This window comes from Paramacrobiotus metropolitanus, unplaced genomic scaffold (genome assembly GCF_019649055.1).
Source record: "Paramacrobiotus metropolitanus isolate TYO unplaced genomic scaffold, Prichtersi_v1.0 Parri_scaffold0000003, whole genome shotgun sequence".
Taxonomy (NCBI): Eukaryota; Metazoa; Tardigrada; class Eutardigrada; order Parachela; family Macrobiotidae; genus Paramacrobiotus; species Paramacrobiotus metropolitanus.
The window spans coordinates 3,236,830-3,259,894 of record NW_026570223.1 but is presented as its reverse complement, the minus strand read 5'-3'; the positions used below and the strand labels follow the sequence as shown (position 1 = coordinate 3,259,894).

The window sequence follows — 23,065 nt, the reverse complement described above, 5'->3', positions numbered from 1 at the left end:
TATACAGGAGGTGGAAATTCTGAAAGCCGGAAACTGTAGCCCAAATTTAAGATTTTATCATTCAACATGTAAGCAATGCGACGAAAGTAATGACGTACTTGGTGCTTCTATAAAAAATCAGTTAATGTCCGGCAACATAAAGTGATTAAACATGATATCCTTTGACCAAGTAGTTTATTTCTTCATTCTGGAGTTAAATAAACTACGAAGTGTCATCTTTAATACAACAGAAAGATCATTACAGCTGCGCATCCTTTTAGGCGAGAATACTGCTGTACAGGAAACTGCATTTGCACGCTTTCTGATGAATTAAAACTAAAAAAGCATTGTACATGTCAATTATTAAATCCTTTGCTCAACTGTGCATGAATTAAGAAATATTCTTTTAAAATCTTTAAGACACTAAAGCCGCTTGAATCATAGCGAAGATACATCGACTTGGTCAAATAATTGAGCAACCTCGACGGATTTCCTATACAATGCCGCTCGTTCCAGGTTAGCGATAAGGGTTACGGCTATTCCACGCGGCGGTGCTTCATGACCTTCCTCATCCTTCCTTTCTCGTGGGATAATTGTCAGTACCGAACTGGCTCCAATAGCTCCGCCGGTGTGGTAGGCCACGTGTGGCTGGCGGAAGCACCATGCACCGAATCGCTTTTCCGGTACTACACACCACCCCATTCCGTAACCACCTTCAGCATATTGGTTCTTTTTCGTTTTATCAACCAGCGTCCACATATTCTGCAGAGTCGCTGGTTTCAGATATCCCACCGGAAGACCTTCCTTCCATTGGAAAGAATAAATCAAAACATGAGCAAATTTCAGAAGATCTGTCACAGTGGAGAGTAAGCCTCCACCAGCCCATTTGTAAGAGTTGTCGACGTATGGAGCGTTCTGCAATCGGCCACTTTTGTCTCTCCGATAGTTTCTACATCAATATGTTCAGATCAAAATAACCAAATGACAAACCGAATATTGCGCATGCATATCTTTTACTTAACTCCAAAGAAAAAAACAATAACCCTATTGGCATAGGGTTGTATAAAAAATTACATAACATAAGCAGACGTACCGAGATCGATAATAGACAATTGGTTCGTGCTCATCCAAATATGTATTCTGCATGTCCAGATCCCGGAAGAGATCCTTCAGGCAATCCGTTATCTTCCGTTTAGTAACCGCTTCTATCACGGCACACAATAATGTCCAACCGTGAGTTGTATACAGGTACTCCTCACCTAATACAAAACGATAAGATACATTTTAATGCTACGTCTTATCCGCATTCTGTAATCGCATTGTTAATTAAGAAATGAAATGTCTATTTTTTGTAGAACAGTGGAATGTCTTAACTTACCCGGTTCGTTTAATAAAGGGTCATCTTTAAAAATGTTCAAGGACTCGTTTATGGTCTTATAGTGCTCTTTAATGTAGTATTCCTTTTCTTCAAATTCGTTGTATCTAGCAAGTACAGGCTGTTTCACTGGAATATCCTTTTCGTTTTTCAATAACGAAGCCGTGTCGTCTGTTGTTGCATCAGGCTTTTTGATCTTCGAATAATGCCGTATGCCGCCGAGATGTGAAACCAGTTGTCGACAGGTAATGGTGACCTAAAAGTTAAAACCACATTACAATTTATAAGACGTGTCCCTAAGCGTACTTAATTAATGGAATCCTATAAATTATGAGGCAATCAATTTAGAATGTTACTCATATGTGCTCGTCCAAAAATCATTGGCAAATTAGTGATGATACCAAAACTTGCGTAATTTTACCAAGATAGCACTTTATCGCAAAGGCATCAAAATTTCGGCATATCGCCAATTACAGTAAACGTATGTACAGGAAGAATAAAGATATAATAATATAGTACGTATAAATAAATGAATGACACATTCCTCACGCCTCAGGAAAAATATTCCGTCTAGCATTTCCTCAGTACTTCTACAGCAGTAATTTTTGACAGTTTTCAATTACCACTAAAGTTGTTTTTTTTGCAAATCCAGCGCCGGAATTTCAAAGCAATATGTATGCTAAATGGACCAGTTTTTAATTCAAAACATTTTCCTAAAGCCTCGTAAGACATCTCCATTGAAAAGAGTTGGTTACTGTAGAGTGATGATAATATGTAATAATAACAATAATAATAATCAAAATCATTACTTACCGGTTTTCCATTAAACTCTTTGAAAGGAAAATCAGGCACATATTCCTGGATCGGTTTATCTAAATCCAGCTTCCCTTCTTCCCACAATTTTGCAATAATAGTCATAGATACGGCCTTGCCTATGCTGGCAATCCGCATGACAGTTTGCGCATGGCACGGCACTCGATTCTCGAAATCAGCATATCCCAGTCCCTCCGTCCACACGACGCGCCCGTCAATACTAACCCCTACAACCATTCCAGGATCGCCAATCTCTTCCCTATGCCGCTGCAATAATCCGCGCGATCGACGCACGGCTTCCTGCAGGGACAGCTTTCTGTTGTAACCATGATGGAATAATACGGATCCCACGGCGCCAACAGCAGATGGTCCAATGCCGACCCAATCCATTTCATCTTCACTGTAATCTGTAACGGGCGTCGCATCCACAAGACTGACATTGGTATCCAAATTGTTATTCATAACGTTCGGACCCAGTAAGTGCGGAAAAGGAGGTGGCGGAGCCGGAGCAGCGACCATTGGCGGTGAATGCGGATCGGGAAGCCAGAAATTATTCACCAAATGGAGTCGCGCGACGGCGAAATCGCTGACATCGTAGTTCCTGACGAACGCGGTGTCTGCATTCAGAATCTTCTTCTTTTGCATTCGACTCACCAAGGAATAAGCTGCGAATGCAGTAGCTGCAGTTGTTAGGGATTTTGTGGCAAAAGAAGACATTCTGGAATAAGTCTCCAAATACAAAATTTACCTCACCAACAACAACAGGATTAGCAGCAAATGCAAGTTTGCTGATGGACTGATGCACCGAAACTGCAAAACTTAGCAAGAGAATGAAAAGATGCAATCATGAACGTCTGGAACACCATACTGTAATTATGGATTCTTCGTCTCTGCACCATGGCAGTTGCTGTAATAGTTATAAAAACTCGTACAAGTGCATAGTTGTTTTTACACTGCACCATTAATTACATACAGTATGTTCATATCATATTTTTACAGTTCATTTTTTATTAGCGCCGTTTTTCAATCACGAAATAGTACTAGTGTACAAACAGCCAAAACAGAGAACGAACTGAAGTCAGAATCAGCTGGTTTCATTCAGCGTTTGTCGCTGCCCCACCCGTATGGCAGACAAGTGCTTTGTTGTGCTTTCTAAAAGACCTTCAAATTTTAAAATAATTGTGTTTCATTTTGTATCAATAGACCGCGTGCGATGACAAAGTGCCGCTCGTGGCAAAATTCTAAAGGATACGAAAATTCAAATTCCGCCCCGTGCTCGATTGGCATTTTCAATTCATTTTGGTCTGCCGTGTCAGTTTCTTTACACAGCCGTGCGATTTGCAACGCCATAAATGAGCATGATTTGACTGTAAAATAATTATCCGCTGTCTGAATTGTACTAGTACTCGTACTAGTACAACAGTATTATTCGTGGTTTTTTTAAAACATACCGACAGTTACCGTTTGTCGTTGTTGTAACTTTTTGTTTAGCCTTTTCTCGCTTTAGTTTTATCTACTTGATTATTACAAAAAAAACCTACATTATTGTAAACGGCTTTTTTATACTAGGCGCTGTTTTGATGTTTGATATTCAAATCTTTTCATCGCATTCGCGGATAACCGCTTCGGGGAGTCCCCTTTTATTCGTAACACGAAAATAGAAAATTCATCAATTGACCCGGAGACACCAGACTTACGCACACGTAGTCTAAAATCAACATCTAATTGCCTCCAGAATTTCTCTGCTGATTAAAAGTCTACAGCACTACTTATGACCTGGGATAACAAAAACTTTCTTAAAAGAAATTCAATTGCAACACGCATGGCTTCTCTAGCACGGCTGAACGGTAAACTTTCTGGGACATACTTAATGCCATCGGGGTAGGATTCGTGTTCTACACTTCTAGTACACAAGCAAGAACGAAAATATATGCGGATAAGTAAATACGTATATACGTAGCTGGACGTTAAAAGGAGATGGCAATTGCGACTGCATTTGGTCATGCCAGTCATTCCGCCCTACACGCCCCAAGCCCCCCAAACGAAAATGCCAAAAATCAAAGTTTTTGGAATCTTCAGAATCGGTCTGCCAGAGCGGAAATTCCGAACGCGACGAAATTCCGAGCGCGACGATAATTACCAGCCAATGGCAGCATTCTCGGGGTGGGCATGAATTTCAATTTCGGCCGTCATTTTCATTTTCGACTGGCATGTTCATCCCGCCCAAGAAAATCGCACTGGGTACAATGTTATGCCATAGTGGTTATGCGGTGCAAGAAGCCCAAAGCCTACAGTTTGAAGCGATTTTGAAGATCAATTGTTAGGTTATTCTGTTTTTGCACGATGTTGTAAAAGTCTCCTGTTACGGTATTACCAATACTCGTACTAGTTCCTTTTGGCCCTATTTTTAGCCTGAGCAAGACAGTTTGCATGACAAATTTTGTGAATTTTGCAGCTTTTGCTTATCTGCTTATGGAAGATTCTGAGATTGCTGATAACGCATCGTCGATAGTTTTATCTGGAAAATGGGTGGCTCGAGTATGCACTGATGGTGCCGTCCTTTTCGTAGAGTAAGTACCACAGTTGATGTGTCTGATAAAATAATTTGATTGGCAAGTATTCTGACGGCTTTGACTTCTCTAGCACTGTTGGACATTTTGTACAGTGGGAGCATCCTAAAACCTTGCAGCGTTTCCAGACTGATAAGCGTAAGATACCCGAAGCTTTGAACAACTTGATTCTGATTTTGAAACAGTCCTAGGTGATCCAAATCAAACGATTACTGTACGCGTTGTCAGAAATAAGTACATACGACCAGGATTTAATATGTTATATCACTTACCTATATGACGTACTTTCTTACAAAAATATCGGATTATGATGAAAATACGCGTACTGCTTACTTGTTAATGTTTACATATTTTCAGATCTTCCATTTGGGTCTGAGAGAATAGTCGTCAACTCCGACGAAGTTTTGTTTGTAAAGTAAGTAGTTAGGAAGTATTCCGGCAAGCAACGTACTGAATATTATTAATTACGAGTATTATTGTGAATCATCGTCATCTGTTAAAATTAATCGCCATTTCTTTCGTACTGTAATTTGCGATTTTTTTGACCGGCTTCTATTCGCTTGTGTACATACGTAATACACTTCAGGCATGCCATGCTGCTGGCATGAAACGAATGGGTGTCTGTGGCAGTCCAGTAATTAATCGTAAATAATTTTATGCGCTTTTTACAGTCATTTGCAAAAATCAACATCCTACCTCGATCCACGTTTAAAATTTGCTGTTCCCGTCGGTGAGAAATTAATTTCCATGGACGAGCTCAAACAGCGATTCGACGCAAATTCCACCGCTGAGCAGGTTCTCAGTGGCCTTGAGTTAACCGGGAAAACATTCTTGGTAACTGGAGGAACATCAGGAATTGGTAAGGTGCACCCCGTACCGACTATACTCGTAGCGATTGCCTATTGGCTGGGCATTCCCTAGAAAAGTATTCGATAGTGCTTAATTATCGGAGTCTTCATAATGAAAACTATTTTTGTTACCTTTGAATGGTCTGCACTTTGTAGGCACTGCTACCGTGCAGGCTTTGGTGCGGAAGGGAGCACATGTTGTTTTCACCGGACGCGATGCAAAGAAGGGTTCGGAGATCTGTCGATCTCTTCAGATCGAGAATCCACAACACCAGGCGGATTTCGTCCCACTTGATCTCACTTCTCATGAAAGTGTTAGATATTTTTCCGAACGACTAATCGCCAAGCAAATGTGCGTTTTTTCCCGCTTTTCAGTCGGGAAGTGCTGAAATTAATAATAAAATTTTTTCAGACCACTTCATGGTTTGATCTTAAACGCCGGAGTATTTGGCACACCTTACCAACAAACAATTGACGGATATGAGAGTATGTTCCAGATCAACGTTTTGAGTCAGTTATACCTTTTGATCTTGCTAAAGCCACTCTTAACTGCATCTTCACCGTCGAGAGTGATATTCGTTTCCAGTGAATCCCACAGGTACGCCCGCTGGTATAGTTTGCTAATAATTAAGTAATCCCTAGATTTTTTTATTTAGGGGATCCGATATTTCGCTCGCTACGTTGACTCAAAGTACGCTTTCGCCACCTCAGCGATCATATTCTGCATGGATGCAATACGCCAATACGAAGTTGTGTCAAATCATTCTGGCGAAGTATCTACAGGAACACTGGTCGAAGGATGGAATAACCTTCTATTCTCTTCATCCGGGAAATATGGTTAATACCGGCCTTAGTCGGTCTTGGTGGGTGTGGAGGCTAGCTTTCGGATTGGTACGGCCCTTCACTAAAAGTTTGGAACAAGGAGCGGCAACTACAGCCTACTGCGCCGCTGCACCGGAACTGGCTAGAATAGGCGGGAAATACTGGAATAATTGTTGGTTATGCGATCCTATCAAAGTGGCAGATGATACTCGATGTGCTGAGAAATTATGGGATATTTGCCAAGAAATGATCGGAAAATTTGGAAGGTTGTGAAGACACTGAATTCTGACTCAAAATTGTCTGTGAAATTTGCGTTTCTAGTCTTAAGTAGTTTGGTTGCCGTCGACAAGAGATCGGTTTTCGTACCAAACTGGATGGAAATGAGAAAGGGAAATGAGAATTTTTGACAAAGAAATACTTCAGCATGTTCTAGTAGAATAGATGCAAACTATAATATGTAACTCCGAAGTACAGTGCGCTGAATTTATTCATTTTTATTGATACTGACGGTTCCAAAAAATTCCAAGGTGGAAAAGAACAGATAGTAAAGCAAAACAGTTACCAGCTTTTTAACTTACCAGTAGCAAAGCAAAAAAGCCTTTGTTACAGTTCCTTACGTACTTTCCGTTCCATTTCCGGTATGGCGTTGCTGGGGAAGAAAAACTCCAGGAAAAACGTGAACCAGTTAAATCCTCCAAACAAACGTTTATTCACTATGTATGCGCATACCAAAAAGAAAAATGCGAAACCTAATGTGATCAAAATTTTATCCGTAAACTGCCGCCGTCCATATTTATCAATGAGCCGTCCACCCTGCTGAATTGTCGAACCCATACTCTGATATTCATCGTTGATTTTTCCAAGCGTCTCCGATGAAGTGGCTGAAATCCAATCGTCATAATTTGTTTTATTACATTTACATGAACGGCGTTAAAGAATTATGGATGTACAAAATTCTGTACCGAGGGTCTGGATTGATTCTCCACTTTGTTCCACTTGCCGAACCAAATTCCTTCTTATACGCACAAGATCTTCGGTGCCCTGCGAGCTAGCGGTGGCCATTTCCGCCTGCGTCATGTAGTTCCTGACGCCGGGATTATTCTTGGCATCTGACGAATTTTTGCTGTTGGAAGGATTCGTTCCTCCTGATTCGTCCAGCAACTCGGAACGTTGTTGTTTATCAAGCGCAGCCAGTCTTTGGACCACAGCAGACCTTATTTCCGCCTGCAATCTGTATTTCAGAAAATATGTGGCGCCGAAGTTTGCACGCACTACATAAAAATACATAATGCAGTTTCTCTGAGTATACGTACTAAAGTAACAAAGTAAGTGCGTTTCTGCACTCTGCTTACGTTTTAAACTGCTTGGCCCTTTGTTCGGCTTCGGTTTTCAGAGTATCTTTTTCTTTCGGGCTGGATATTTGTGATAGAAGAGACTCCATCATCTACTGACGGAAGAAACGAAATATAACAATTCAAACAAAATGTAAAAAGCGATACCAACGGCAAAGATTTTCAATTTACAAAAATAAGTAACAACAACAACTAATTCACAACTACTGATTACGATGCGTGTGAAAAACCCGACTTATGTCAACCATAGCTCAGAAAAACAGATGCAACTATAATTTTAAAACGCACTTATCACTTATAAGATAGTGAGAGCCATTAATCAATGGTCAGGTATCAAAAGTACTGCGTACATCACATCGACAAGCAGCCAAATACAGTACCTACTGAGTCTTACTCCCACCTCTAAATGCTGTTCTGCCAAGGAAAATATTCTCCGCGACGATGCTAGCAAAGAATCCATTTCTTGGCGCGAACCAGCTGTCAAAATTCCCTCCAGGATTTTGTTCAAGTCGATATCTGCTCGAACGAGAACGTTTCGACAGTCTTTCTGCTTGAGTGCGACACTGACATCAGGGTCCGAAGACATTCTGCAAACTGCAAATAAACATCAGGAAGCCATGTCAAACTATTGTATTTTATTTTCCTATCTCAAAGATCTAAAAGACATAACGAGCTCCGGAGTTTACGAAAAGCCAAAACAAAGCGACTCGCTGTTTATGCTATGCACAACTTACAGGTCAGACGGCAGCGTACTGCGGAAAATTTTCACGAAAGGACCACAAGAGATTAAAGCTATAAAAACTGGAAAATAAGTTAACATTAAAATCTGTCGAATTACAAAGGCAACCAAAAATCAAAAATTAACTCTGAAGTCTGACGGCTGTGGAAAATGTAAAGAGAAAGTCAGAAAAGACCTGAAAGCAAAGAGATGACTGAAAAACCAAAACAGACGGCGAAAAATCAAGTGACGTCTTGGCGCTCTTCGGAGTGGGGCGCTTACTTTATTCTGGTGTAACCAAGTTTGTGGCGTGGCAGTCGCAGCACTGCAACACAGTGGGTTGTGGCAATACCAGGCGAAGTGTTTATCAATAATTTGAATATTTTGAAATATTTTTTTAAATCGTAAGTAGGAAGTAAATACGAACTTTTTTATTCAAGATAGATTTAAATTTTGTGTCGTATGCCAGCCCTTTTTCTGATATGTATCTATACTGTTACAAATTTACAATGTTGGTGGCTTGCTTATAATATAAAAAATAATGAAGGTCGCTATAGTTCAGTCAGCAGCCCAACGTGAGCCTCTGTGCGTCACGCCACTGAGCACTGACCTGCTTCCCTGCGTGGATCGTTCACGACGACGCAGAGCTTATATTTCTCTGGTGACGTGGGAATATCCTTTTCTCGATCATCCAGGTTTTTTACCCCATAACTACGGTACCTGGCGTAGAACAACGTTTTTATCTTGGGCCGAGGTCAAGATTTTTGACAGCAGATTTTGTTGTCCCGTCGTGTTGGCAACTCGTTCTGTTAAACTAAATTCTGCAGTAAGTGTTATACTCGGCGTGCTCGCCGCGATCTCGAGCCACGTCACAGATTTGTTTTTGACCGAGTGTTTTTTGGCATGAGGTGAAAAGCCATCCGATTTGGGTGTAATACGCCGAACCTCGTTGTGTTATAAGAAAAGGAGACTGTTGTAGATCTACCCATTTTTACGATGAATATCTTCCGGTTCCTCGGGGATACGTCCCACTTGGTTGCCATTGTTGTTTTGCTGCTGAAGATCTGGAAAACCCGATCTTGCGCCGGTGAGTCTAAATTATCCTAAGTTGATGTGATTTTTTTGTATGCTTTTTACGAGTTTTGAAAGGTTTTCTTTACCGAAAACTACTACCATCTAGCTGGAAATGTTATAAAAACTTTATTAAAAATTCAATTAATCGTGGGGATGAAAAAAATCGAAATATCGTTAGTCACGGTAAGTTGGCCACACGGGTGTTTTTTATAGGCTACGAGTATACTTATAAGTTATAGGGTGAATCAATTTTGCTGGTAATAAAGCTAAAATATGAAAGTATTTAAATTTCTTTGAGAATTAACCACGTACGAACTACAAACTGTCCCAATATGGTGTAATTTGGGATTTAAATTGCAAACGTTACAATAAATTGATTAAATTGTTGTCATCGAGTGTTAACTGTCCAGAACATATTTGGTATGCTAAGTCTTTTTTTGTCGTATACGTATTTTGCGAGTTTTTTTTAATACGAACGCGTTCGCTTAAAAATTTAACGTGATAATTATTGTGCTTGAAAACTTCTGATTGCTGAAAACAATAAAATTTCATATTACGTTACGATCGAAGCTGTTCTTGGCACAGTCGTGATTTGTGACTTACGGACCAAATTATTTCAGGGATTTCCGGGAAGAGCCAGATCTTGTTTGCGCTGGTATACACAACACGGTACCTGGATCTGTTCTTCTCCTTCGTCTCAGTGTATAACTCGGCTATGAAAATATTTTTCCTGGTGTCTTCCTTTGCTACGGTCTATCTGATCTACATCAAATTCAAGGCAAGTAACCGGACGCAGATATTAGTTTAGTGATTGTAGAGTAAAGCTAGCAACAAAAAGCGACAGGCTGTGCTAAAAAGTCTTCCGTTCTTTCATTTTATGTTGAAAACCGTAGCTGGTAAGGGGATGGTGGTAAATTTCGGTGTCATTTTTGGTTCCTAAGTATCAGCTTGATATTGTGCATATCTGTGCGAACCTTTAGCTTTGTTTTTGTCATTTGAGCGCTAAATACATCAATTACATAACACGTCTGTAATCGTTACACCACCAGTAGAAGTACCGCTCAGGCGCCGCAGATTGCTTTGTTGGATTGTTTTGATTTTTTAGCGCAGATCGCAAATGGACTATCTGGCTGAGACGGAATGCAGTTGTACTTTAATGCTAAAAAAACGGTTTATATACAAATACAGCGTAAATTATGTTATTATAATGGAAGGCGCATTTAGATGTCGATTGGATTTCAGTTTATCAGTTTTCGAGTTTATAGATTCCTTTTGGTATGAATGTTTGAAACGGAAGAACTGAATACACGAATCCTTCTTGTTTACTTTGTAGGCAACATACGATTACAACCATGATACCTTCCGCGTGGAATTTCTCCTGATACCATGCTTGGTGTTGTCCTTGTTGATTAATCACGATTACAGTCCGGTCGAGGTTAGTTGTCGATCAAATCAAACGTCTGGTAAAATTATTTTTGCGAAGCCCTCACAGATTGGTCAGATCAAATAGAAGTGTAAATGTATGTAATTTAACTTTCATTGAACGATTTTTTTAGTATACGATATGGTACAGATGGCTTTGCATTACAGGACTGTGTTACTTATTCTTATAACTTATGAACAAGCTGAAAATGATTTACATTGCAGCTGCTCTGGACTTTCTCCATTTATTTGGAATCGGTAGCTATTCTGCCTCAGCTGTTTATGGTGAGCAAAACCGGAGAAGCGGAGACCATTACGAGCCATTATCTGTTCGCGCTGGGTTCTTACCGCGCTTTCTACATTCTCAACTGGATCTACCGCTATTATGCTGAGGACTTCTTCGATGGAATTGCCGTGGTGGCTGGCATTATTCAGACTGTTTTGTATGCGGACTTCTTCTATCTCTACGTTACCAAAGGTAAATATCAGTAAACTTGTAGCGCACTGCTTTTCTTGCAACAGTTTTGTCGTATTTACAGTGCTGAAAGGCAAAGAATTCAAGTTGCCAGCATAAAGTTGCAGTTTAATTTTTTACACTTGGCTATCTGATCCGTTTATCGACGAACATTGAGTTGGTATTTCGGGAGCATTGCCGGTCTGAAGCATTCGTGCATATTCGAAAGCGCCATTTGTTTTGTTTGGTTGCGCACTGCATACAATTGCTTTGCTTGTACTTTGTGAAATTTTAATAACTGATACGCAAGCTTTTGACACCCAGATAACGCTATACTGTTGGTATATTATACGTTTTGATTAAATAAAAATTCATTCGAGTGTAAGTCGGACGTTTTTGTAAAAACTGCACCCGAATAAAGAAAGCCGAATTGTTACCGATCTGTTTTTGATTTGACCTTGTCCTTTTCCGGCTGCAGCTAAGCAGGCGATGCATTACATAGGCAAAAATTTTAGTGCCGAAGGAGTGACTTATTCACGTGCATATCCGATTATATAATGCTAACTATAGTCTATAGAGAGGGCATTTAATGCTACAAGCGTAAGTGAAAGAGATGTGAAAAAAATCAATAAACTTCATTGGTGCGCTATAAATATGCCTCACAGTTACAGTTATGCGTGGAAGTAAGTAAGTACAGAGTTCCCATGAGCCACTAGCTGTTTGTACTGAAGGCGTACTGGCACTTCTCGTTTTAAGTAGTGGCCCTTCTCTGCGTGAAAAGCTAGCAGCTGATGACTAGCCTTTTTGTTGTTTTCCCAATGATTTGCATTTCCTGGATGAAGCGAGAATGTAATTACATGGGAGGATTTTCCCCAGTCCTGATTGCGATTCCTCATCATGCATTATCGAGTGAGCCGTGTAATTCAGCTATCACGCAATTGGTTTCTTAACCGTAAGTTTTTTGTGGACTGCTGCATATCCTCGGGAATGTTAGTCCTGGGAGATATCATTCAGCAGAGCTACGAGATATTCGTTAAGCGCCAGTCGGAATTCCATCGGCATAGAATTTTCAAAATGGGCTACGCGGGTTTTGCAACGGGCGCATATGCGCACCATTTATATGCATACCTGGATCGACGATTTCCGGGACGGGATGTGCGATCTCTGACGCGCAAAGTGATTTTGGACAACCTGTCAGCACCTCTACAGTTTGTCCTGTTTTTTGGCATTTTGGCATTTGTCGAACGGAAACGGCTACAGGAGTTTTTGGAGGAATTGTACTCGAAGGGCGTACATCTGTACGTGACAAGTTCCTTTATCTATGCGCCTGCCCAGTACATCAACTTCTACTTCCTGTCTCCACAGTATCGGGTTTTATTTGTCAGTATACTGAATCTGGTGTTTGATACGTATTCATCGTATGTGGCACACGACAATGAGCGCCATGAGGCATTCGAGGATACCCTTCCCGACAAGTGTCATTTGTGATAGAAACCGGCAGTTTTATGTGAAAAGTGGTCCTTTATTTTTTGATTGTGATACCTTTGTAATGTGCCTCGTTGGTTTACATGCTAAGTCGTTAATCCGTTATACGCTATGCATTGCAAGGCGTACGTTTTCTGCAGTACGTACTTTATACTTTATTAGACGAACGTCGGCTGCCGTTTCCAGTCCTAGGCTTCCGCTAACATTTATTATGGTTCTAATGCGCACTTTCATCCGATCTGCTAGTTTATGTTCCCTTTTAAATATATTAGAGTTTGTTCCCACTGAATTTATTTTCGATTAATTATTCTGTGCAGGATATTTTACACCTTGAAAGTGCGCGGCTTCTCAATACAGCTTTTCTGTATTAAAGACGGCCATAACAGGCCACGATGCATTTAGTAATTGTTTGCTTTGCGGCAATGTAGGTGGAATATCGATTTTTTTTCACAGCCGGAAGGCAACGGAAGAAACGACAGTTCGTTAGAAAAAATGTAGTGGGTTTACGTTGCTAATCCCTTTAGATTTGCTGTCTAAGGTCTCGTACGGGGACTGTTTTGTTTTATTTCTTTTCCACAAACTATTTTCGTAAAAAATGCTTTTAATATTTATGTCCACTATATACGGCAACGTTCGTAGAATCGAAAAAAAATCAGCTACAGCTTTCTCTGTCGGTAAACCACGGCGTTTGTTACACATTTAGAAGAAAGCGCTTGCACTCATACATGGAGGTATAATTAAATTTTATAATAAAGCAAGGCTATCAGGCTTTGGTCATATCTGTACAATTAGAACTTCGGCTTCATAATAAGATAGCGGTCGATGGGTACTTATCGGTATTAATTTGGCTTACATTTTGCACTTCCAATAATACTACCCTACTACTATTATGAGTTGCAGTATATCAAACGTCTTTTTACGACAGTTGGCTCATGATCATTGATCCTGCAGCAGAACTTTCAGAAAAACTGATTCGGTGAATAGGATCGTAGGACCGTAATTCTTGCGCGGAATAGATATAACTGTAGTGGATCTACGGAATAAACTGGTAAAAATGTCGGAAAAGGTTGTCCGTCGATTTTACGAAAAAAGCACTGCTGCAGAAGTTCTTGTCAACGAAAATATCAAAGGGAAACGGTTTTTAGTAACTGGTGGAACCTCTGGTATCGGTAAGTCATAACAGTTCCATGTGGACTTCAAGACAGCACAAAAAGTTATAAACATCTCATGTTAGTATATCAACAGTAACTGTGAAGTTTGATATAATAAGTGTTAATGCAGATGCATACTATATACGGTATTCCGGGTATTGTGATTGACAGTGGGAATATTATCTTTACTTATTATGGAATTCAAATATGCAAAAGTTATGTTACGGCGTACTGTGGCTGTGATCCAACAAGAACTATTGTACTTGTATCTGTACTTTTTACAGGAACGTCTACAGTTGAAGCTTTAGCGGAAGCCGGCGGACATGTGGTGTTTACCGGGCGAAATAACGAAGCTGGAAACAATCTTGTTTGTTCCATTATTAAAAATCACCCAGGAGCCATTGTGGAATACATGCCAGTTGATTTTTGCTCGTTAAAAGACGTGAAAAGATTCGCTGAGGATTTTCTGAAGAAATACAAGTATGGGTGTATTATTCTATTATTCCGCATTAGCAAACACACATACGTCACAAAATTCCTGTATTGCTTTGCTACGTGTGATTTGGCAAAATTTAAGTGGAAATAAGTGTAGCAGTATGAGGCCTGTCGATGGGCTGCATTATTGCTGCTGCTGGTTGCGCGAAGTAGAAATTCGTATTCTGCAAAGCAAGGGTTATTGTATCATGTGTTTTGGGACAGCATTTCGTATTGTTTATTTGTGAACAGACGACTGGATGTTTTGATATTTAATGCGGGGATGTTTGGAGGAAGTCATACGGAAACGGAAGATGGTTATGAAAGCGCGGCTCAGGTGAATGCAATCAGCCAAGTGTACCTCTTGGAATTACTGCGACCTTTGCTGAAAGAGTCTGCGCCTACGCGGATTGTTTTTGTTTCCAGTGAAGCGCACAGGTTATGACCTTTTGCATGTTGGTAATTAGTACAATATTACATGCACTGGTGTACAGGCGCAAACAGCGTTAACTTAAGCGTATGTTTTACATGACAGTGACAGTATTACATGCCCAGTAATGAGCTGATAATTTACTGTTTTTAGAAGTGCCAACATTAAGCACGGGCATTTCTCCGCCGCACTGCTTTCGCCGTCAAAGCAGCATTACAGCTCATGGCGCCAGTACGCTAATACAAAACTCTGCCAGATTTTAATTTCAAATTACCTTCAAGAACAGTGGTCCAAAGACGGAATGACATTCTATGCCCTTCATCCTGGAAACATGATTTCCACAGGAATAGGACGGTCGTGGGCAGGTGCCAAAGTGCTGTTTGCCGTGATAGGACTTTTCACGAAAAATCTACAGCAGGGCGCTTCTACGACGGTGTACTGCAGTGCCAGCAGCGACACCATTAACCAAGGAGGAAAATATTTCCGCGATTGTTGGCTAAATGAGCCAACTAGCACCGCTCGGGATTTAGTGTTTGCTGAAGAAGTTTGGAAAACTTGTCAGAAAATGATTTCCGATAAAGTACCCAACTACGTCGCCACAACGGAATAGCCGGCTTTTTTTATTCTTCCGATTAGCTAAGGAAATACGTTTTGGTAATTGACTTTCAGATTTTACAGTATTTGATTTTGCAGTTACTTTTAAAAAATTATTAACTAGAATAGATTTTTAACTTCATACGACAGTTAGCAGGTTGCTTGGTATTGCTGTTACAGCTGTTCTTTGATCGTAAAAGAACCTGAACAAGAAAAAACTATTGTAAACGTTATGCTCAAAATGATATGCTGGAAAAGTAGTTCAAATGTTATATTGTTTCGTATTGTCGAAGGATTTGGTACAAAGCAGTAAAGGCAAAACATAAACGGTCACTCCCAGGCTTTTATTCTTTTAAATTAGAGGTACAAACAGTACGTATAATATATGTTCATGATTATAGGCTATGTACTTGTGCACACGGTACATATTCGTATTTCCCAGTAATGTTCTTTTATTTCACAATATATTACTGTAGTATCGTCCGTTTCCGTAAACCTGTTCAGCAATCCCGGACCCCGGTGCAAAAGTAAAGTCCTCGTTGCATTGCAAATTAATTATTTCAGTGATTTGTAACGGTCAAGGGTAATGTATAGCCAGAATTATGTCTTGATTAATTAATTCACGCATCAACAAACGAAATCCTAATGTCTGTAAGCATTATTGCAGCATACGCTAAACTGCAGTATCAGCGAAACTGATAAGACTAATTCTTTTGTTACGCGAAGAGAATAATTATTGTTCCTGCTACAAAATAATTATGACTTACAGTTCTTGGACAAAACTGAGATAAGATTTTACCGGATTGTGGATTACATGCAGTTCCGTCTAAGGCAAGTCGCGCATAGCGTAACAAAAACAAACATATTTGCAAACTGCATATGTGACATTTCACGTTGTATACTATAGATATGTGGTACAAAATTTCTTGTACTACAATTAAAATTTTTTCTATCTGAATGCAGTTAACCAGAAAATGCTGAAAACTCAAGTCAAAAACATTCTTCTTAGCAGTTTCTACCTAACAAGTTTTAACCTTTTGTTAGTCAGTGCAACCGCGGTTAATTCTTCGCATAATTTTCAGGCAACACAGGAAGACCAACTGACATGTTCCTTTGGTGTCGAAGAGCCGGAAGAGGGTATGTGCGGATGGGAAACGACAACCTGCGGACTGCTTATTGGTTGCGAGGCTGCGTCGCTTTTTGTGTCACAGTGGACACTGAAAACTTTTACTGCGTCTAATTTGCCAGGTTGGTACTTAATAAATTAAAGTGATATGTCAAACTTTAATTCAATCAGTTCCAGTGAATTCATCTACACATTTTATGAATCGCTCATAGAGTCACAAAGAACGGTACTCGAGAGCAGTACATCGAGACGCCCACAAAATGCATTGCCGAACTTGTTGGAGGATGTCAAGCCTACTTCAACTTTGCGCAAACTATTTGTTCCAGGCCGACCTTATAATTTTGTCTCACTGAATATAACGTTTTGGGTGTATTTCACCGGCATTCCGGGAATCTCCCTCGTTGTGGAATCGAAGTCGCATGATTTTCATGAAAATGAATTATTTGCTAATGAACTTTTTGGTTCGCGGCATTTAAATTTGTCATCGGACTTCACTCCAAACGTTTGGAGTGTGCAATCTGCGCTGCTGTGTTCGGCCGGCGCATCCACTATCCAAATCAATGCTACTCATACCAACTGGCTCTCCGTGGTGTACATTGATGACGTTGTTGCAATGGCAGATTCCGAGTCATCCTGCAGAATCACACCGGAAGATAACTGGCTTCTTGCGCTTGAGCCAGCGCGCAAGGGAGCCATCGAATGCACCTTTGACCAAATCGGTCGTGCCACTGCCGAACACCACTATCCCTCCTGCGGCTGGAAAGATGTGACGCATTTGAACATACTTGAACACATTGATATTCCGGCGTCTGCGGGAAACGTGCTATATATTAGCCATACTTTTTTGAACATCACTGTACGTCGTGATACTAATACAGAAAATACGGCCCTGGGTATTATCCTATCTTCCGAACAAGATAAACCCCACATGCGTATCCGATCCAGTGCGCATGATTTCGTTAAAGAAGGTCCCGGTGTCACTAATACTGGAATCACCAGAATCGAGGTAAACCAACGCAGTCATAAAAACATTTACTAGGTTTGTATTGTAATTTTAACTGCTAAATTGATCAATTAACTGTAGTTTGATTATGCCGTTTACATGGAGCCACCTGCAACCGGGTCAGCCTTGGAAATGCAGTGGACGATGCATTTACAAGGAGTGAGAAGAGAAACCGAATGTAGTCACCTAGGGGGAGATTTCGACCAGTATCAATTTCTGTGCCAGATACCCCTTTGGCTAGGGTATTTGATGGAGAACCAAACCGTTTGGACCCACGCAGTTATCCACATTCCACAGGATATTTTCCGCTTGACCTCACCGTTTCACTACTATTTTGACGTAACCGCCGAAATTAGAGCCGGCACGGCACTCATTGCTCTGGACAATGTTGTTGTCACACGTTTTAACTCTGGTGAATCGCTTTCATTTCCTGTTTAAAGTGCAGAGCAAAACTTATAATTTAAACCATTTACAAGAGACGTCTTTCGAATAATAAAACGTTCGAATGCTTGCATATGTTTAAAGCGCTCGAAACTTTCCATCTTTTGACCATTTATATTTTTAGAGCCCGTGGTGATTCCCACTGACCTTCCTGGTGCCATAGTGCCTGAATTAAGTTGTGAAGTCGTAAATGGATCGCTCTGCCCAGGTTGGACGTCCTGGTTAGACGTCGATGACGGCATGCCAAAAACTAGGCTCTTCACAAGTTTATGGCAAATATCGTCTGGAGAAAACATGTGTGCATTCACCACTTTTCAATTTCGCTCGTCTAACGAAACTTATGCCACGCCCGATTTTCTACTGTTCGTCGAAACGGTCACAGAAATTGGTATAGTAACTAACGTCACCCAGTTGGTTCCCAGCAAAATCGACCAACCACCTCCCTGTGGCGTGGCATGTACAGAAGCAGGCATGACGTATTACGCTTACTTCACCGCCACGAATTTTACGCGGCTTCGAATAGAAGAATCTTTTTATATACCTCAGCGCATGCCAAGATGGATTCGGACTAATGAAAAAACCAAAAACGTCGCCGAAAATACTACGATCGCCTGGATAAGGACAACCTTAGTATCTGGTAAAAATGCTGAAATATTATATGCAGTTTGGTTCAGTACAGCCACTCTCTAGCCGTAGAAAATCGTAACAATTTAACGACAATCCATTCTTTGTGACTAGAACGTGGGGACGATCCAGTTTGGTACTCTAATAATTTTGCAAAAATTGATTGTTTTGCTCGACGGGGTCTTTATTCCTTCTGTATTACAGAGAGTGATGTGGTTACCGGCTTGGAATGCAGAAAATCGCAAACCGCAAGCACCACTACCACATTAGCTCCTCAAGGTTATCGTGTTTTCTAATTTGCTTACAGCCGAATCCCGTGAAATGACTTTTTCGTAAACCATTGTGCAATATATAAAAATATCCAGTTACATGGATTTAACTGCTTTTCTTTTTTTCGGACAGAATTAGAATTACATGAGCTTGTGGAAGTTTTGGATCATCTGAGCCCCGCACAGCTACCGGCATTTGTTAATCAGTTCATGTCTGCCGTTGACAGTGTTACCACACCAAATAAGATCACACCCCACGAACTCGACGACATACTGCGGATCGTCGATGTTGTCGCTGGGGTCAACTTGAACGCTACCAGCCAGCCGGAAGCCGCTACAACGTCCCGTAACTTATTCCAGGTCGTCAGCAGTGTTTTTGCCGTGGAGCAGGTGATGGATACTACCGTTCAAGAATCGAATGCTTATGGCTCCCGTATGATACAAGCTTTAGATCAGATTAAGCAAAAAGTGGTTCCAACAACAGACGAACAGGCTCCGGTTGTGCAGCCTCGTCTGGCGACATCCATAAGGAGCGTTACACTGGCGGCACCGGCGGATATTATGGGTTTAAATTTTTCATTTTGCGTGAATGTTGCAGTCAACAACGATTCCGAATGGCTGCCAGCCAACTTTTTTAGCGGAGACAGCCAACCTGACAACAATACAGGCATAAAGGTGTATCTGGACGCAGACAAAATTCGACAGACGTGGCTCCAATCAAGTAAATGCTCCAAAAGCGGTTTCTCCTTGAGTTAATTTACAGAACGGAGTTGGAAGTGGTTTACAGTATATTCGCTAAATTTTTTAGATTCATTACTTTTACATAAGTAAAGAAAGGTACACTAGTTTCTTGCAGTACCAGTGTCAAGTCTGTGAACAGTCTGTGCACTACAGTGGACTTCATAAATGTGGTTACACATAGCCACCCGTATGCATAGCGCTATCGGCTTTAAGTGTAACCACATTTATGAAGTCCATTGTATGTTCAGTCACGATGTTGTGATGACGCGTATGTGTTGTTGTTAGATGGAAATGCAGGGAACCATGTAGTTATCGAAGTTGGTGCATTCTATCCTCCAAATTTTGCGACTTTCGAATATGATTCAAACCTTGGAACGCGATCTGCCCGCTCTCTTGCGCCCGTTATTGTTTCTGGGCAAGTCCCTGCTCCGGCACAAAATACCGAAAAAATTGTATACGTGGAGCTAAACTTGAAGAAACTTTTCAGGTACGACTAAATTAGTGCGAAAAATCATTTGTGGTGTTTACCGTACAGAAGCTTTCCTGTTGTTCTTACTAAAGCCGCGTAAACGTTTTCTTTTCCTGAAGAGCGATGAAAAGCTGAAAAACTACGTTGGCGCAAAGACCTACAGCTGCGTCTTCTTGAAATATCTCCAAACGAATCGCTCGGATCCATCTACCACAAACGCTGAATGGTCTGGTGACGGCTGCTATCACGTTAGAACATACAAAGATAGCAATGGAGACCTCATCACACAGTGCGCCTGCGATCATTTGACCAATATCGGCAGTCTTATTGACCTTTGCGGTACCAACCCGTTATACTCATTTGATGATGTTGCTCAGAAAGCACTGAGTACCGTGTTGGGAACAATATCTATGGTGTGCTGCACCGTAATCATTGCTCATATACTGTAAGTAACAGAACTGAAAGGTCAACTAACTGCCAAAATGCAGTCACCCAATTGTGTACTAAAATTTAGTGTATAACAGATTCCATACTTACCAGTCCAGGAGGTTTTTAACACCACCCGTTTTTATTCGCCTCAACTTGGCAGTAAGCTTAGCATTGTCCCATTTAACAATGATCGTCGGTCAGTATCTGCCTTACTCGGGGGAAGGCCATGAAGACGCCTGCTTGACCGCTGCCATATTTAGTCAATGGTTTCTGCTGGTGTCATTTGCCTGGATGGCTGTCGAATGTTTTCGTATGACGCATTACCAGATTAACGTGCTAGCTGCCAACGCTGAACTGAAACGGCTTCCGGGCGACACCTTTCGGACATTCTTCCTCAAATCAAGTGCTTTTGCATGGGGTAGTTAACCAGCCTGGAATATTAGACCTGCCAGGTCATGATTTACTCAGTAAACCGTCACAGTTTTCAGGTTTTCCTTTGATTCCGGTCATTTTTGCATTTTCTTTCCATCTTGACGGGAGCTACGGAATTGTTTACGGCTCCGATGATCAGTGGTTAGTTACCACGTTTCATAACAATTACTATTTTATAGTGACTATGTATTTTATAGTATTCATTAAATACAGATGCAGAATGTGCTCTGTTGGATGTCAAAATGTTATGATTCAGGTGCTGGATACATCCCCAAAGCTTTTGGTTTCTCTTCTGCACATTTGTCATGCCGGTAGTCATAGTTCTGGCCTTCAACATGGCAGCCATCGCGCATTATTACTACGGAGGTACTGAATAAACGACATTATTTAAAATTTTCGTTTGCACTCATTACTGTGTTTACCTTTTCTGTAGAACACAAACGCAAGTCGCGCAAAGAGAAGAACAACGCAAAACAACCGGAAACGGATCATTCGTTTTACGACAACCTCATTGAAGTGGTCAACATGTTCGTCATGCTGATGTTTCTTGGTCTGGGATGGATGCTGGGATTTCTCATGCAGGCCGTTTGTCAGAACGACGTAGCCAAGGAGGTTACGTCGTACCTGTTTATTTTTATCAATGGGTTGCAAGGATTATACCTTTTGATGTTTTATGCACGCACACAAGGCGCATCGTACCTTCACTTTTGGGAAGGGCTGCGTTTTGTTGCTTATATTCACAAGGAGTACGATGTGAGCAGCCGAGAAAGAAGCTACATGCGAGGTCAAAGCGAAAAGAGCAGTCGTACAACATCGACATATAGTTCTAAAGGTCAAGCCTTTGCCGAGGTAAAGCGCACGCAGCCTTTCGTAATATCGACAGCGTTTGAAGGTTTTTATTTTATAGGGATTACGAAATGTTTTCCGACGCGCTACACCCGTGGTGGTGCTAACGAAAAATTCTACTGGTAGCCCCATTAAAAGCGTAGAGGTCCAGTCAACTGTTTGAATCTTTCCCATATATACAAGAATTTGGCGGCCAGAATAAAAAGGCCTTGAATAGTTCTTCAAAGGGTGACTATACTTTTACGAGTTCCGGTTCTGCTGCATGCAACGTAGAAAGAATGTCTAGCGCTCGTATTATTGTGTATTTTGCTAACTGTGATTATTGTATAGTAGTTTTTATCGTTTTCTCGGCTAAAAATGCTTAATTCTGCACAAAGTCTGCCCTTTAATTAAATCTCATCGTAATCTTAAACAACTACCGCGTGTGTAGAATTTTGAAACGACCCTCTGGAATGACCGGGTAAATTGACACTGTATACTCTAACAGGACTTTTTCATACGAGTATATCTGTTTGTCATATATATACTGCATATGTGTAACATCTCTTTGCATCATTTTGCTTTCATTCTTGTAAGCATCTATAGTAATTTAAGGTTAATGGCACGTTATTACTATTACTACACAGATTCCTAATCCCTCATTGTAGTAATCCTGACAGCGTTATAACATTTCGGCGAAATCAAGACGGCTTTGCTAATTTCGTTTTCTATAAGGGGGATATCATGCGGTGCATGGTGTGCATGAACGCGGGTGTCACTTCACTTAGTTTACTATATAGGTCGCGAATATGATCACATTCCACTACCAATGTTCAGTAAACACGTATTGTTCCGCTTGCAATACATATTGATGATTCGGGAAACAGTTTTGCTAAGGTACGAGGTATTTGTACCTTGCGACAGCCGCTGGCTGTTTACGCCGGCTTTCCCAAGCGCGCGTGCAGAAAAGAATTCCAGACAGAAATTATGTGAATAGCTGCAGGATTATACTGCGGTATCATATGAGTAATTTACCGGTACCTACTCTTGTGTCTTGTGAGTTTTAGATGTAACACCTGCAATTTTAACCGTAGTGCATATGCACTACGATTTAATTGCGTAAAATTTAATTGCGTAGAAGATAA

The 23,065-nt window shown here is 40.8% G+C and overlaps 7 protein-coding genes across 14 annotated transcripts; 5 read left to right on the top strand and 2 right to left on the bottom strand.

The window, feature by feature from the left end:
- Positions 1–178: 178 nt before the first annotated feature.
- LOC129594222 (serine beta-lactamase-like protein LACTB, mitochondrial) lies at positions 179–3,217 on the bottom strand. The gene is made up of 4 exons (XM_055490844.1): positions 2,168–3,217; positions 1,358–1,610; positions 1,073–1,238; positions 179–928 (listed from the first exon to the last, which is right to left on the bottom strand). The coding sequence occupies exons 1-4, from the start codon at positions 2,882–2,884 to the stop codon at positions 418–420; spliced, it is 1,647 nt and encodes a 548-aa protein (XP_055346819.1). The 5' UTR covers positions 2,885–3,217; the 3' UTR covers positions 179–417.
- A 1,145-nt stretch (positions 3,218–4,362) lies between these two features.
- LOC129594231 (WW domain-containing oxidoreductase-like) lies at positions 4,363–6,957 on the top strand. 2 transcript variants are annotated; one of them, XM_055490855.1, is made up of 8 exons: positions 4,363–4,408; positions 4,623–4,737; positions 4,811–4,875; positions 5,095–5,152; positions 5,409–5,596; positions 5,742–5,937; positions 5,998–6,183; positions 6,242–6,957. In XM_055490855.1, exons 1-8 carry the CDS (start codon positions 4,378–4,380, stop codon positions 6,678–6,680), a joined length of 1,278 nt encoding a protein of 425 aa, XP_055346830.1. In that variant the 5' UTR covers positions 4,363–4,377; the 3' UTR covers positions 6,681–6,957. The 2 variants fall into 2 exon arrangements, with proteins under 2 accessions (XP_055346830.1, XP_055346837.1); XM_055490862.1 differs by lacking the exon at positions 4,363–4,408 and adding an exon at positions 4,516–4,534 and having other exon boundaries at positions 6,242–6,956.
- Positions 6,425–9,383, bottom strand: LOC129594270 (vesicle transport protein SEC20-like). Of its 4 annotated transcripts, XM_055490916.1 has the most exons (6): positions 9,088–9,382; positions 8,760–8,802; positions 8,160–8,353; positions 7,760–7,851; positions 7,370–7,638; positions 6,426–7,288 (listed from the first exon to the last, which is right to left on the bottom strand). In XM_055490916.1, exons 3-6 carry the CDS (start codon positions 8,343–8,345, stop codon positions 7,011–7,013), a joined length of 825 nt encoding a protein of 274 aa, XP_055346891.1. In that variant the 5' UTR covers positions 8,346–8,353; positions 8,760–8,802; positions 9,088–9,382; the 3' UTR covers positions 6,426–7,010. The 4 variants fall into 4 exon arrangements, with proteins under 4 accessions (XP_055346898.1, XP_055346876.1, XP_055346891.1 ...); XM_055490923.1 differs by lacking the exon at positions 8,760–8,802 and having other exon boundaries at positions 6,425–7,288; positions 8,160–8,346; positions 9,088–9,383; XM_055490901.1 differs by lacking the exons at positions 8,760–8,802; positions 9,088–9,382 and adding an exon at positions 8,494–8,692 and having other exon boundaries at positions 6,425–7,288; positions 8,160–8,346.
- LOC129594295 (ER lumen protein-retaining receptor 2-like) lies at positions 9,116–11,812 on the top strand. Of its 2 annotated transcripts, XM_055490944.1 has the most exons (6): positions 9,116–9,303; positions 9,457–9,564; positions 10,172–10,329; positions 10,885–10,986; positions 11,199–11,451; positions 11,513–11,812. In XM_055490944.1, the coding sequence occupies exons 2-6, from the start codon at positions 9,474–9,476 to the stop codon at positions 11,545–11,547; spliced, it is 639 nt and encodes a 212-aa protein (XP_055346919.1). In that variant the 5' UTR covers positions 9,116–9,303; positions 9,457–9,473; the 3' UTR covers positions 11,548–11,812. The 2 variants fall into 2 exon arrangements, with proteins under 2 accessions (XP_055346919.1, XP_055346910.1); XM_055490935.1 differs by having other exon boundaries at positions 9,116–9,564.
- A 183-nt stretch (positions 11,813–11,995) lies between these two features.
- LOC129594310 (mpv17-like protein 2) lies at positions 11,996–13,365 on the top strand. Its single transcript, XM_055490955.1, has one exon. It carries the CDS (start codon positions 12,325–12,327, stop codon positions 12,913–12,915), a length of 591 nt encoding a protein of 196 aa, XP_055346930.1. The 5' UTR covers positions 11,996–12,324; the 3' UTR covers positions 12,916–13,365.
- A 410-nt stretch (positions 13,366–13,775) lies between these two features.
- On the top strand, positions 13,776–16,381 carry LOC129594248 (WW domain-containing oxidoreductase-like). Of its 3 annotated transcripts, XM_055490881.1 has the most exons (5): positions 13,791–14,081; positions 14,348–14,543; positions 14,790–14,975; positions 15,121–15,621; positions 16,331–16,381. In XM_055490881.1, exons 1-4 carry the CDS (start codon positions 13,967–13,969, stop codon positions 15,575–15,577), a joined length of 954 nt encoding a protein of 317 aa, XP_055346856.1. In that variant the 5' UTR covers positions 13,791–13,966; the 3' UTR covers positions 15,578–15,621; positions 16,331–16,381. The 3 variants fall into 3 exon arrangements, with proteins under 3 accessions (XP_055346864.1, XP_055346856.1, XP_055346848.1); XM_055490889.1 differs by lacking the exon at positions 16,331–16,381 and having other exon boundaries at positions 13,776–14,081; positions 14,790–14,874; positions 15,121–15,282; XM_055490873.1 differs by lacking the exon at positions 16,331–16,381 and having other exon boundaries at positions 13,792–14,081; positions 15,121–15,904.
- On the top strand, positions 16,331–22,371 carry LOC129593957 (uncharacterized). Its single transcript, XM_055490496.1, has 14 exons — positions 16,331–16,392; positions 16,644–16,809; positions 16,900–17,693; positions 17,772–18,102; positions 18,256–18,768; positions 18,960–19,034; positions 19,158–19,745; positions 20,051–20,252; positions 20,356–20,679; positions 20,759–21,081; positions 21,152–21,236; positions 21,352–21,461; positions 21,529–21,944; positions 22,003–22,371. Exons 2-14 carry the CDS (start codon positions 16,701–16,703, stop codon positions 22,102–22,104), a joined length of 3,972 nt encoding a protein of 1,323 aa, XP_055346471.1. The 5' UTR covers positions 16,331–16,392; positions 16,644–16,700; the 3' UTR covers positions 22,105–22,371.
- The last annotated feature ends 694 nt before the right edge of the window (positions 22,372–23,065 follow it).